General features: G+C 35.4%; 1 protein-coding gene across 1 annotated transcript in view; it reads right to left on the bottom strand.

Annotated features, from left to right (window-relative positions):
* Nucleotides 1-987: 987 nt before the first annotated feature.
* LOC124642618 overlaps nucleotides 988-15,806 on the bottom strand; it is a 143,548-nt gene continuing 128,729 nt past the window's right edge. The window contains exons 7-15 of the mRNA XM_047181128.1: nucleotides 14,864-15,101; nucleotides 14,205-14,345; nucleotides 7,974-8,179; nucleotides 7,309-7,487; nucleotides 6,652-6,906; nucleotides 6,068-6,275; nucleotides 5,170-5,315; nucleotides 4,703-4,825; nucleotides 988-4,369 (exon numbers count right to left, since the gene is read on the bottom strand). Coding sequence (XP_047037084.1) covers nucleotides 3,602-4,369; nucleotides 4,703-4,825; nucleotides 5,170-5,315; nucleotides 6,068-6,275; nucleotides 6,652-6,906; nucleotides 7,309-7,487; nucleotides 7,974-8,179; nucleotides 14,205-14,345; nucleotides 14,864-15,101 — 2,264 coding nt within the window. The 3' untranslated portion in view covers nucleotides 988-3,601. The remainder of the gene's footprint in view (nucleotides 4,370-4,702; nucleotides 4,826-5,169; nucleotides 5,316-6,067; nucleotides 6,276-6,651; nucleotides 6,907-7,308; nucleotides 7,488-7,973; nucleotides 8,180-14,204; nucleotides 14,346-14,863; nucleotides 15,102-15,806) is intronic.

Here is a 15,806-nt window from a genome sequence, read left to right as displayed (position 1 = left end):
AGGCATGAGGCGTGCACTAACAATAATTGTATTTAAGTCCGAAATAAAGGACGTTTCAATAAAAACATTCAGACCTACGTATACTCTAACAAATAAATAACATCGTAAGTATAAATAAAGATAGTTATAGAAAAGGAAAAATAATTACTTAAATATATATTTGCTTTATATTTAAATATACGACATCTTTATGATTCTACAACAGAATTCAACATTTATTTTAGAAATATTTTTTCTAATTTCTTTTGTAAATTTATTTTATATTTATAACTACGTTTTTTCTAATGTCTAAGCTACATAAAGATGTACGCATTTTGCTTTGCAACGACTAATGCTAGAAATACAATAGGTATAAAATTGAGCTTTCTTGATATGTAACGTTACATTTAATTTCGCAAAGTTTCATTTTGATATGTATGTGTTACTTTGGATCACAATATTATTAAAATAATAAACATTTTTTTTTAAATTTGTAAATATAAATATTTATAATATATTTTTTTGAATATACAGGGTGTGTCGTTCACAATCACATCAAATCATATCGCATATACTTTATGATATTCTATGGCGAATTGTAAAAAAAATAACCTAGTCCATTCAGTGGTTTGACCACAGGAGTCATTTTTCGTTTTTATAATTTACAACATCATGTGTAAAGCAGAGATAAAGTTAGGAGTATCGTATGTTTTGATCAGTTGACAGCTGTCAGTTTTCAAGGGAGAATTTCAGTTGTTTGTAATGACTGACTTTTATATGGTGTTCTAATTTTTGCACATTTTTATTCTATTTACTTTGTATATTTTTCTTTTATCTTTGTGTTAATCGACATATATTAACCAGTATATTAACGCATTTAATTTAATGTGATTATGAACGACACACCCGATATAAGTAAAAGTAAAAAATAATTAAAAATAAAACATATCATATCTTTCAACATTACAAAGATAATAAATATGTTGAACGACAGTTATTTTTTTTTTAAATGATGAAAGTTCTTAAATTATTAAAAAAAAAACTTAAATTGAAACGTTTATTACCTACCTATTTATCAACAATAAAAACAGGTATAATTCCACGATATTTTTAACCGACATCAAGCGTGTATGTGCAATATTTTTAAGCAATCGGACCAATAATTTAATAATTAATAAATAACTTAAAAAAGCCATGGACCGACTTTATATTGCTTTTTTCGTGAAATAAGGCTACAATGGAAGGATTTACACAATTATTTATTATTATTATTGAATTTTCATACATTTTATTATTTTGTGATGATTAATTATAATTTTTCGTTTCATAAAAGTTTGTGTGATTCTTAATTTACGATTCATTTATTTTGCATTAATCTGGACTCATAGTTTAAAAAAACCTAATTTTTTAACAAAAAAAAAAATGAAAGCGATTTCTTTTATCAGAGTGTACTTATGACCCAAAATTTTCATCAATGTAGTGTATTGAAAGATTTTGATACCGTAGACTGGTACTCCATAAAAATATTTTTACACTGAGGTGAAAATATGATCATTCTTTTTATGAGTATTTTTTTTTTCAAATTTTTTATAAGTACGTTGGTACTAGGCTGGAACAGTTTATAGACTGGCGTTGAAAATAATATCCGAAAATTTTAAAGAAAGAGGAAATTCAGTAGTTTATAGTACAACAAGTCCCTACAACAAGGATGTTGCCAGATCCTCAAAATTAAAAATAAATCCCAAAGGATTCTTCAAAAAGTAGATATTATAAATAATCATTGTACGTACCTAGTCCGTTGGTGAGTTCGTGCTGATTATATTTAATTCATTTTTATTATTTAAATCAAAAAAATAAAAATGTCAATATTAGGTACTAGCATATTTAAAATGAGTACATATGGGTTATTTATGTTAAAGGTATAAATATGTAAAACTGGAGAGTAATTTTTATATTCCACATTCACTTTTAGTTTTTAAGCTTGTTATTGCCATTTCAAACACTTCTCCATTTACACAAGAAATACAAAATAAATTCCACAAATTACAAAGGCAAAAAAATAAAATAAAACAGTTGTAATTTATCTAAGGAGCTGGCAACACCAATACGAACAGTCAAACAGTATCTACCACATCACTATTCGATAAGATTCTTTTAGAACACAAGAGATCTATGTCTACTTCAAATTAAAGCTTTAGTATTTACCATTTTACATTACATCTCTATAAGTAACGCAACGGGAATACATATATCTAAGTGTCTCCTAATTACATTCATTCGATATTGGACAAAACTTTGCAAGTTAGAAAATAAAGATAATGTACTAAAAAACATAAAAAAATGTCTAAGCTATAAAAATCTTTTAGCATGGCGGTATTTACTTCTACTATTATATAATTTTCTGTCCGGGTGCGCAAAATAGTTCCTACGAGACGCGAGTACGACCGCTGGCGGAGGCTAGTTTTGTGCCTTTCTCGTAAATATATCAAATAATGTCCAATATGGAAGATATTTCTAAGAAATATGAATAAAAATGTTGTATGTATTGTTTTCTAATTATTCGATAGCCTTTAATAAGCCAATCAGAATTTTTAATATTTAAATTATTTATTTTATACCTTCATTATGTATCTGGGAATAAAAAATATTTTGAGAATAATGAAAGTGATTTGCATTAATTTATAATTAAGATTATCAAAAATAATATGATTAAGATTATAAAAAATCAGAATTATAAAAACAAACACCAAAAGTCACTTTTTAAGATTAAAAAAAAAATCATGTAATCAATTCAATCAGAAATTCAGACTCAAACTACAAATTGCAAAGTTTTTGTTCCAATATCGTTTTCTCTAACGTGCATTTCACATTGATGGATATAATATAATCTAGTAACAGGTATCTAACGAAAAGGCGACGTACTACAATAGACTAGCCTAGGTCGGGGAAAACAAGAACGATAAAGATTTCGATGCTGCAGACATTTTTAGAAATAACAATTTAGAAAAAAAATACGGAGCTTAGCAGTCCAGTAAAATTACAAATACGAAATGACTAAGAGAGAAGAAAGAAGAAAAAGCAGACAATCACAGCCTATTAGATTAGTTTAATATGTAAAAAATATATGCGTTTAAGCAAGAATAACGCTAAATAATGAAAGATTCGGAAAGAGGAATATGATTCATTTCATGATATTGAATTAGAAGTTACTCCAACGACGACCCAGGTAACACTGAAGGTAATTGCCAAGAAAGCGACAATATTACTGATGTATTCAAGTTTGAGCTTAAAATAGAAAACATTTAAAATAAAATCGTAACAAGAAATAGTGCTGACTGTATGTATAAAAATATGGAAGAAGATTGTGCTGTGCTAACCTCAAATAATAAACTGCGATAAGGGCAGGAGAATGATGATGAAGAAAGTATACAGAAGAATATCAACGTCTGCAGCAAGAAACGAACTACTCTACCAGAGATACCAACAGAACCACTAACAGTGTAAAAGGCGTAATACACTTATTTACAAAACCCAGCCTTTAAGATCGACCTACAAGCACCAGTTCTAAGTCGAAAATAAAACGAAATACATCTATGATATGTTTAGTTAATCATGTCAGTCTTCATACTACTTCTAGAGTCAGTCCTAAGCTAACGGATTTTACAATCCCATAAGAAGAGGACGCGATATTTCCAAAAATGAATTCACCAAAAAGCTTCATCGAATCGTAATAAGTACATCCAATTTCGTAATACACATCTCTAGAAAAATATTTAAGTATAATTGCATCAGCAACAAGTTCATTTAAATTATTAAATATTGTAATACTCACAGCTTTTATGATATGTATCATTTCCTTATAATTATTTACATATATTTTACTTAAATCTATGTCATCTGTGATATGTTTCTTTTGTGCGTTACCTAAAGCAAGTGCATCGTGATGATTTTCAATGTAATTTACAACATCTACATTACTATTATCAATAAATTCATCGTAACATTTCAAAATAGATACAAAATTGATATTTTCTTTTAAAAAATATCTCTCGAAAGGAACGATGTCTAACATTGAAGGGTTAGTATGCCCCTTGATACTTAGAGTACTAGTCAATAAATTCGACAAACAATTGACGAAGCCCTTGAAGATGAGGACAGAGCTGATGATGGAGACAGTAGGATTGAAGTTATAGAGGATAGTGATAAGGATAATGGTTATATAGAAGAGTTTAACTGGCCTATGGGAGGTGATGGCGGAGCTGGGCGGGGTGGGGTACACGACGTCAACTTCTGCGATCTTGAAGATGGAGAGCAAAAGGTGCGAGGAGATGTCCTCGTGTTGCGAGTTGATGCGGGATTTGACGATTTTGAGGACGTCAATGCATTCCTCCTGTAAGATATAAGTAAGTGTATTAGATTAGAAATTCCAGTTGTATGTTGGTAATTAATTTCAAACGGTAATGATTGATAGTGATGGGAAACGTGCTCAAAAGTAGCTACATAGCCGTTGTGTTTACGTTGGACCTTTGTCCGAAGTTTTGTCTAGTTCATTTACTTATTATAATCTTTTGTTAGTTCTGTTACTGTTCACAAATAGCTAGACTGTTTTTTTTGTATATAACTTTCAATAAGTTCGTGGATTGTTTTAAATAAAAATTGGACTCTTATTGTGGTCGTCGGTTAATCGACACGAAGTTCACAGTTAATCGATATCATGTCTTACCTTCTCCCTATCAAGCAGAGCGTCCCCAGCCTCCCTGAGGGCCTCCTGTTCTCGTGGCGGCACACTGGCGGAGATGATCACATTCTCGTTGCTGATGTTGAACAGGGTCAGCGTGCAGTTTGTCTGGAATGTCATGGTGCTATCTGTTATTGGACATTCTGGACTTATAAATGAAAGCATTGTCTGGATTTCAGTCACGTGTGATTTCTTTAAAAGACTTCAAATCAACACTTCAATAAAATTCAAAAGTATTTATTTCCAATGGGCCTTTGTAGGCTCTTATGAAAAGTCTGACACAGGTTGCACGGAACCAAAACGTGGATCTCATGGAGAAGAACCGATGAAGACTGATATGAACTTTATGCTAACGCTTTGTGCTTTATGTTAAGTTTATGTTAATTCTTGAGAGGTTCATTACGATTGCAGATTAGGAGTAGATCTATACCAAGATATACAATTTTACTTACCCCCTCACTATGCACAGTATACAGATACTGCTGCAGTAGACGCACAGCATCCTCAGCTCCTAAGCCAGTGTGTGGTCGCAGCAGAGCCTCGTCTACTGCGCTGAAGCCCAGAAGTAGGTACACCCCTTCTGGTAGCTTGTATTCACCTGGAATTTGAATAGTTTTGAGGTTTGAGGGATGACATTGAAAGCCCAGCAGTTGAAAAAAGATTTAAAAGATATTCTAGACTAGCTTCCTCCGCCAGCCGTTTCACAAGCGTCTCAAGAGATTTTATAGCCTTTCTCGAGAAATTTTGGTAATTACGCTATGAGATAACTTGGTTCAGCCATTCTTATTGAGGAAGAAATAAACAATAAGGCCTGCCTAATTTACACCTCATATTAAGACCCAATTCCATCGTCACTTGCATATCGCTTTAAAATGATCAAAAGTGTATGTATTACCAAATTGACGCAGAACCTTGTATAATAGTAGGACTTAAAGCCGTATAGTAGAGAAATATTCTGTGCGTCTTATATTTATGTGTTTTCTAGCAGAAGTTTAAGTGGGTTTTAAATACTCGATAGATAGAGATATATAATGGGCAAATTAGAAAAGAAGTGTTGGTTACAGGAAAAAGTTGTGACTGAGAAACATCAAAGAATGGTTAAGACTCTCGAAAAGGGTTAACTATTTTGCCTCGCCAGAGATCACAAGAAATATAACTGTTAACCTTCGCTAGTCGAAATTGTAATTTAAGAAGAAGGAAATGTTATTTGCTAGATACCTAACGAAGTAAGAAGAAGGAACAATATAAACTCCGTGAAAAGTGTAAAGAATGTGTTCAAAGCTTACGTTTTTGTGCCAGTGTGTCCAGTGCCTGTTAAATAAATAAAAAAGTTATTACCTTTAGTCTTACCTGGGTTAGGTCTCATGCATATAAAGGACCCTGAGTAGCAGTAGCAACGCCCTCTATAAGCCTGGTAGGCTGGTGCAGCATGAGAATAGTGGGCCAGTCGTGAGGAGCAAGGAGCCCTGGGTACGCAGGCGACCTTGCATGAGACCTGCAGGGTTGCCTCGCAGACACAGAGGTCCGTGCATTCGGCTAGTTCTGCTGAACGGTAGAGCTGGAATTTGAGGGGCAAATTGTCAATATGATGTTTTGATCATTTGTAAACTTGAAATGCTACTAAATTGGTTGAAAGGAAAATGGATAATTTTTAGTATAGTAGCTGTCACTCCACCAACAGCAGACATATTTAGTTAAAAAATAAGCTAAGGGTCTTCTTCTGGATTTATTTCCATACTTTTTGTTGGCATCCAGGCTTGATGAATAAAAATCTAAGGAGATTTTTGCTGAGGGTTCAAAAGATAACTTCCTTGGGGATTTAAACATCACTGTGTACATTGAATATGAAGACGTAAGTCATATAAATATTGCTAAAAGAGGATCTCAGCAAAGAATAATATTTAACTTGATCAGATAATAACCGAATAACTCACTCGTCGCGTCTCTCCCATCTTGATATACTGCGCCTGATCATCACTCTCCGGTTTCTTCACAATGCAGTACTTCGCCGGCTCCAAGGTCGTAGTAGGCCTTGGCGTAGTCGTCGTAGTAGTTGTAGTAGTCGTCGTAGCCGCTGTCGTAGTTTCTGTCGTAGTCTCTATGACGGGTTCGGAAATCTGGGCGACTTCGTTCGGGCCTACTGTTTGTTCTGACATGGTTGTGATTGGGCTTAGTTCTTCACGGGTTTCCTAAGAACGCAGGGTTTTAGTTTTAGCGACGAATGAAAGGTACTTTTTGGGGACAAACTGTAATTTTTTCGTTTCAAGATTTTTGGAAATTGACTAGAATTCAAAGTGGCTTAACCAATATCTACAAAACTTGTTGCAGTTGTTAGTCAAACTTTATGTCGTTTTAGATTATATTCAACTGAGATCAATATTCAACAATATGACCAGGTAACTACATTTTCCTAAATGGAATGACTAGCATCATTGGTCGTGTATCCAACCATAGTCATACTAATCACAGCTTTACACATAAGAATCTGTATTTTGGAAAAAAATCTCTTCAAACTAAGTTTTCTTTTATTAATTATTTTTGCGAACATGTAGTCGCAAAAACTATCTCATAGAAAAAAGAGAAGAGCTTACTTGAATAGCATCAACATTAGAGGTCCCATGTTGCGTAGTATGTCTATGATGATGGGTGGTAGTCTTATGGTAGATCGGAGACTCGGGAGCCACTGTGATGTATCTGATGCCGTTGTCGAAGGGTGTGGTGGTCAGCAGCGGCCCGTAGGTCTTCATGTGGTAGTCGCTTTGGGATTCCACTGGAATTTTGTAATGGTAGGTTCAGTTTGCAGCAAAAAAAGAAGTTGGTTTAGTTGCTATACGCTGAACAGATATTAGTAACTTGGATTTTTTTTCTGTAAAAATATATTTAGGGTTTTTCTTTATTTCTCTTCGACTTATTTATTTATGTGGTTTTAAGGGTATAGTAAGATATTTTGCACAATAATATGGGGTGATCAGCCTCTTTTGATAAATGTAATAGGGATATTCATGGCCAAATACTGAAACGTCACCGGAGTTACGTGGGTTGCGACAGAAAAACTTTTAGGTTAGACTAAGTATCGTTTGAGTAGATTAGGGTAAACTATATAATCTTCAGCCCTTTTATCGTCCCTCTGTAGGGCACAAGCCTCCTCTCACGCGGAGAAGGATTGAGCGGTAATCACCACGCTTGCTTTATATGGTTTGGTGGTTTTAAGGGTGGTTAAACTAGATGTACATCATAAAAAATATCTTCAGCTCACCAACGCAAGGATTGAGCCACAACAGCCGCTGCCAGCCAAGACAATCATACAGCTGAGCGAAGTCAGTTCCTCTGCAAGCACAGGCCGCTCTCAGTTGGGTACCCAGCACAGCCACCACGGCGGCTCTACAGGCTGCCGGGGAACCTGCACAGCCTTGGGTTACGGCGTCTACTGCACACCATTGCTCGTAGTTCTCGAGGCGAATCCTGGAATAAAGCATAGATTATTATTCATTTTCATACATATTATGAAGATGGGCTGCGGGATTTTTCGAAAGAGTTACTGCGGTCCTGGTGCATAAAGGGCTCAAGAAAGAGCATAGTGGGTTCTAGTCAGTAAGACTCTGACACTGCCTCATACTCCCACAGCGGGAGTTATCATTTGATGATAACACACAGAAACCATTATGTAGATTATCAGTTGTGTTAGCACCGATATACAAGTTAATTAATCAAGGGTCTTAGGGCTAACCAACCATGGGCGAAAAGTGACCCGATTTTTTTTGGACGTAAATACTGCGGGTAGGTCCTGGACTAAGGCTACTTCCATCAGATTTTATGGCCTATATTCCAAATGGACTGGTTTTCAATTCTGAATCTGTATACGTATCAAAGATCTTTTTTGTATTCTTTACCAAGTTTGATAAGATTTCAACCTACCAACATTTCTTGCTCTATACAACATGTTTTCCAAAGTCAGAAAACTGTAGAAATAATATCCATCATTTCAAATTTTTCGAACACGATTATATTTCCCATAACCATCATGCACGTGCACGATAAATTCGATAGTAAATCTACGGAGTATTCGAGTGCAATGAAATTCGCCGCTTGAACGAAACCTGCACATTTGCAAACACTACAAAATACGGAATACTAGGCCTACTACGTGTAGGTATTGAAATATTTCACGGAATAAGGAAAGATGAGCAGAGATGATGATGAAGATGACATAGTGCAGGTAGGTCAGGCGCCTTCTTCTAAGTCAAATTCGTAAGGTCATGCTTAGACCAGAACAATCAGTTACGAGTATTTGGGGTTTTGAGACAACTGTCAAAAATTTTTGCTATTACAAAAAATTGTCGGGTCCTAAGATAAGACATATACCGTCTTACCATAAAAAAATTTTAAACGTCAGTTTAAGACCTGTCTAAAAAAATGTTAAATTATGACGTTGAAATAAGGTCTATTTTGCAGCCACATTTTTTTTAGATAAGTCTTAGACCTGTGTTTAAGTTTTTGTAGTAAGACCAATAAGGGCGAAAAGAGTAACGTTACTCATCCCCCGTTCACCCGCATTTTGGCGCGGTACTTTCTAATACGATTTTCCGTTTTTTTTAACGACGTCAAAAATCATCAAATGACTCCTCCCGCTGTGGGTTAGCAGCGTTATCCCGTTATGGCACCTCCGCTAGTCACTTTGTTCTCCATGTCTAGGCTCCTACCAGTATTGGAATATTTCGATATACAGCGTTGTTTAAAATCTTCTATTTGACTGCGTTCAATATTTCGACTACCGAGTGCAGTGGATTTGGCTGTCTTTTTGTTAGTTTTGTTTCTAGTTTTCGGGAGAACGATATGTCGCGAACGTGATTTTTCTAGTTTTTCTCATGCGTCCCGAGAAAAATACCTACTATACTTCCATTATATACTTCCAGCATCTCGATTGAGCCTATAACAGCCTCACATCTGTTTACCATTTTCATACCTATTTAGGTACATCTTTCATCCGTATCGCTATGAAAGCGTAACAAACACACACTTTTTGTCAATAAAGTATTTAATAAAGGACATCTTTCCAGATAAAAAAACAGCTGATAGCCTTACTCGATAAATGGACTATCTGGAGATTTTAAATCGGACCTGCAATCTGGCGAAGCGCGTTCAGGCAAACAAACTCTTCAGTGTAGTAGGTATAATATTAGTAGAGATTGCGAAACTGAATTTAAGATATCTACCGATCAATATCTGCAGGATTAGGCCCAAGTACATCGACAACATAAACAAATATTTTTTTGTTTAAACTGTGTTTCTCATTTTCACGTAAATCAAGTACACAGTTTTATCAAGAAAAAACGACAGTTTATGTTGTCGCTGAAAATGGGTCTCACTTGATCACGAATGTTGAATAATGTTGATCAATTGTTTGATCAATCACAGTCAATACGGTAGGATCGTCCAATCAGATTGGCGCCGTAATTGGAATGACTATCGCTCGGCTAATTCAGAAGCTTGTGTTACCTAGATTATGTCGCTCTTGGACTAGATTCGGGTAGTATGTTGGGCTTATAATTGGGAGGGTATCAGTGTCAAACTAATATTATAAAGGCAAAAGTTTGTGAGTAAGTGTGTGTAGGTTTGCTACTTCTTCTACCACAAACAGATGAATAGAATTTGGCGGAACTTGGCACTAATATAGCTTACACATTAGAAAAACAAATAGCAAAATTCATCTCTTTACTTTTAAATTTAGCACACTAAAATGATCTCTTGAATCATGGGTTCGTTGACAAGTTTAGAATAAACCTTAACATCTATCATCGTATCTAAATCCACCATGTTTCCTGACAATAGAAAGCGGGCACTAGACCACAAGTATTTGCTTCAACTAGGGATTTATCTCTTTTCAAGCAGAAAGGCGACACGTATATTCTGAGACTTAACAAAGACAAACTAAATACGAATTTAGACCCAGCGAAATTGCCAGCCAAATCACAATGAACCAAAAGTTAGGTCTTTCATAAACTTTGTCTAGCTTTTAGGGTGTCTATTTTCAAAATCTAGACAAAATCCGAGGCAGATTCAATTAGCTGAAATATCTTGGAACTCCATTTTGTCAGCCTTTGGGTATGAAGTTGTTCTTATGACGTGGAAATGAATTATGTCCATGGTTTTAAATATGGAGAACAAAATGACGATGTCATGATGTAAAATCTTCTAACTGCGAATTTTAATAACCAATCCATCCTTTTTTTTTATTAGATATCGAAATTTGACAAAAAAATATATGAAGCTAATATAATAATTTGTTTATTATTGTTTATTATTGATAACTTTTTTACAAAAGATGGTTTATAATAAGCCACAGTAATTTCATAGTTAAATCTTAGGTATGTATATGTCACCGTAAGATTACAAACATCGTTAGATTACAATTTATCTCGAGAGATTGTAAACTGTCGAATTATTGTAAACCGTAACACCTGATTGCAATTTAACGCATTATTTTTCGCTATATTATAATCTATCGATGAGAAATTGTCAAATTGTCAACTGTCCGAAAGCTCTCCCTGATTGGTCAGTCTTTTTGTAAGATCGAGAGCGATGTAGAGCGGTCAAATTGTCAACTGGCGTAGAACGGAATGCATCTTGCGCGCTGATTGGTAGAACGTCAAAAAAGACAATGTTCTTTGCAACTCCCGGTGTCACAGCTCTTTGACGTGCAAAAATAAGTGACGGTTTAATTTTTTATAAAATCAAAAATTGTACTTAATTTTTAAGACTCAAATTACACACAATTAAAAATTGTATTAAAAATTGAAGTTAGTGACGAAAACGAATCGCTGCAAAACCGACTCCACGTAGTCTTGTCTGCCCTACCCCTAGAGTGCAATTCAAAACCGCGTAGGCGCGGAGGGGCGAGGCGGCCTGCGAGCTGAGGCGCAGGTAGTTTCAGCGCTCGCCGCCGCGGCTGAGGCTGGCCGGCGGAGCCGGCCAGCAAGCCGAAGCTGCGGTGGTGAGCGTGAAAACCATCTGCGACGATAAGCTCGCATGGGACCGCCGGAGCCCCGCAGCGCCGGAGCCGTGACAGAAGTTATGCTTGCTGCATGTTGCATGCTTACTTCCATGCTGGGTCAATTAATATGGGATGTGTTATATTTTAAACAAAAAACTCAGTAGGTACGAGTTAAAAAATTAGAAGGTAAATAAATATTTTTATGATGTAATTTAATAGTATTTAAGAAGTTTACTGTTAGAATGCATGCTACAAATTTAGATGCAAAAAAATAACCATCATGCTGAGTTGTATTTAGAGTGGAAGATAACTCGTGGCTAAGATAGTATTATTTAGATGCTCGACGCTTTATTAATTGTGGCTGACTTAGTAATTTAGAAGGCAACATACATTTTTGGGGGCGAATAATGATATTAAAAAGAAGCCTGTTTAATTAGCACCCCTTTTATTTTATTTTTAAATATTAGTTTGTATTTGAAGACAAAATACCTAACTGTATTTTTATAAGAGTTATTTTTATATAAATTTAATACTTGAAGAATTTTTGAAGAGCATTTATTTTATTTAACTGACACCTCTATTTCATTCCTAACTCTACGGGAACTCCATGGGAACAGAACGGCTGGTCGTGATTGGTCGATCTTACAAAAAGACTGACCAATCAGAGAGAGCTTTCGGACAGTTGACAATTTGACAATTTCTCATCGATAGATTATAATATAGCGAAAAATAATGCGTTAAATTGCAATCAGATGTTACGGTTCACAATAATTCGACAGTTTACAATCTCTCGAGATAGATTGTAATCTAACGATGTTTGTAATCTTACGGTAACATATATATATAATGCAAGGTAATTACTACTTATACTATTATTAACACAATTATTAAATACTTGTTATTAACAAAGACTTAAGATATTAAAGCGACCTGCTCGAGCTAGGTTTATGTAAACCTGTGTTTCAGGCCATCACATAATCGAACTCTCCAGAAGGCTGCCATCTTAAACACTTGCCGAATCGTTAGAAATTTTTTACAAAATGATAGTGAAACCCAAACAGCTATAACAATCCCAACAGACACACAACAACGACTACAAAACACACCTAATAATTCAGCACATCTCCCTTCATCATTCACATAGGCTAGCACTTGGCTTCGGTCCGTGCTAATCTAAAAACCCGGTAGTTTATAAAGAGATACAAAAATGTATACCCACAAATAATAATATAATAATTAGTTACATAATAATATAATAATTAGAAGCTAATATAATAATTCAATCTCCTATCGTAAGACAACGGATAAGCCGGTTATTGACATCCGCAGTAAGCAGCGTCATCAAAATGAGTGTTCAGGGGATGAGAAACGTTACTGGCTATGCCATCACACGCCTCCTTCGAAACCCGCTCTTTGTATTCCCCTTTGTATGCCCCTATTGTTCTTTCATTCTCAAGGAACTCGAACACCTCGGTAGCAGCGACCGACTCGGATCAGCAACTGGTCGTTTTGATCACGAAGTTGACCTAGAAGAACGTGCCTGACCTACCTGCCTCATGGCATCTCCACTCAACTTTCCATCCTCCGTGGTTTTAAGCGATAATGCCCGTATTTCACAATAATAATGCCCCTCATTTGTGTTGCATTTGGATCGTTCGGTTGTACTGTTTAAATCAAAGCTTTTGTGTCAATTATTGAAGCATGATATCTATCGCATGTATTATCTCGGTCTGCTTGATAAACGGGATTGAGTGATTAATTTGACATATTCAACACAGTTGTAGCTACCGGTGTGCGGTACAGAGCAGCACACGAATATTTCGTCGTTACCGTCAGAATAGCTGTCACTGCTCACGGATCCCTTCGAATTACATGTAGAGAGTTGCTACCTAATTGCTACCAGCTACGATAAGTTCTACAATTCTGGACTCGCTGTAGCGCACAACAGCAAATAGGTGTGATGACAGGGTTAAAGATAGTGATTCTAACTCGTCTCCGTCTCTTAGGTTACCAGAAATATTGGACATGCATTTTTTTAAAATAATACATTAAAACTACCTTAGATATAAGGCATTAAAGGTTGGGAGTGGAGGTTTGTGACGTCACGTTTATGTAAAAGAAGTATGACGTGAGAGAAAGGAAAAAAATACGTGTCTATTATTTTAGGATTATCTTAAAGACGAACTTATTGGGCCTTACTACAAAAACTTTAAACCCTGTTTAACACTTGTCTAATAAAATTTTGGCTGCAAAATGAACCATATGTCAACGTCATAATTTGACATTTTTTTAGACAAGGCATAAACTGACGTTTAAAAGTTTTTGTGGTAAGACGGATTATGTTTTTTCATCCACCATGCTTATTGTGGATGCAATTTTTTTTAACATTTTGCCCTAATATTGCACCCTTAGTGTGCGAACACATGCTAGCTATGGACTCGCACCTCGAATCTCGTGATTAGATTGCTTTCTACCACTATATAGTTCAGTACAAACCTGCACTCCGGTTCTTCCCTGCAGGCATGGGCCAGGGTATGGCAGGCAGGTAGAGGGGAACCCACGGCTGGTCGCTGGGCGCACGATGGATGCAGTCGCTCTTGAGCGTTCATGCACGAGTCCTCACGGTTGTCAGTTTTCCTGGAGATGGTGGAAGATTAGTGGGAGATTAGTGGGAGCTAGATTAAGGATATTTAGAAGAAGAAATATTATGTATTATACATAGTGTGGTAGTATTCTATGATCTATGGAGCTTTCGACTAAATGAACAATAGTTTTACATTTTACATACAGTTTGACATGGTTAAAATATAAATAGCAACAATGGCCAAAAAATATGAGGGAGCTGTACTGCTGAAAATGTGAACATCTGAGTGATTTGCCTAGCCTTTTTCCTGTAACATATGTATAATGCAGATATACTTAACCAATCGCTATCATCAACATCATACTCCTAGCCTAAATTCACTTTCTTATTTGTCGTCGGTCATGTCTTTATGACCTCTTATTCCATTTTTCTCTCACTTTATTTCAAAATCATCATTCTTTCCACCCATATCTTAAAGCAATCGCTATCCTTTATTATATGAACTTTTCTGGGAATCTTTTGAAACTGTTGCCTTCTTATATCAAAACACCAATAAAAAAATCAAACTTACTTGCAAAGACAAAAAGCGATCTCCGTATTCCAGTGAACACCAGACTTCCTATAGAACCCCCTCAACGCCGCCATGCACCCTTCTCGATCACAATCAGAAGTGTGACACTTCTGCAGCACCGGGGTAAGTGACATCACGCATTCGCTGTCCTTGATACACGCATCCAGGGCCACGTGGCAAGTAGACTGCAGGGCCACCTTCTCATCACCTGATTTACCGTTTTCTTTGCCAATCCTCTCTGTTGGTTGTTGTCATGTGTTAATTTATGTAGTGTTAGCATGTTTGTCTTGTTAGTGATCTGTTTGAAGTACTACCGAATTTTTTTGCGTTATTTTCTTAATTGTTATTAATTCTAGTGCCTAAAAGAGATCTTTTGTACATTCTAGTAACACATTTAGGTCGATTTTTAGAGTATTTTCTTTAATTAGGTTATCGTTATCCGTTCGCGTAAATATGCCAATCTTTCCTGAGTAATTACTTCGAGAGCTAGCTTTAGTTTCTAAAGAGAGTAAAAAACAAGTTTTTGTTACTTTATTTTTTACAGAATTTTACGTTGATTTGGAAAATGTTGACTTTGATTACGATTTCTGTTTTTATTGGTATAAGCATTTTGTCTTTATTAAAAGCCAATTGTTTTTATAAATGAGTATATCATTCATTTACTTCGTTATTAGTATTCACATCATAATCCGGATTTAATTATTCTACAGCAATAACACTATATGCTCCAATATTGTAACATTAATACGTTTGATTATTTTGCAAATACGGGATTAGTTGTAATTTGTATAATAACGTTTTAGCCAAAACCGTGTCATTATATTCGAAAACTACTTTCGGAATTGCAGTCCCTGAATACCTGTATAATCAAACGTTAAACGCAAACAGTGCTTCAAATATTTTAGCTCGTTTAAACTATTCAGTATAAAATAAATAAATAGAT

The sequence above is a fragment of the Helicoverpa zea genome, chromosome 25 (assembly GCF_022581195.2).
Source record: "Helicoverpa zea isolate HzStark_Cry1AcR chromosome 25, ilHelZeax1.1, whole genome shotgun sequence".
Classification (NCBI taxonomy): domain Eukaryota; kingdom Metazoa; phylum Arthropoda; class Insecta; order Lepidoptera; family Noctuidae; genus Helicoverpa; species Helicoverpa zea.
The sequence above is the reverse complement of the archived record's forward strand: the minus strand, read 5'-3'. Positions and strand labels throughout refer to the sequence as shown.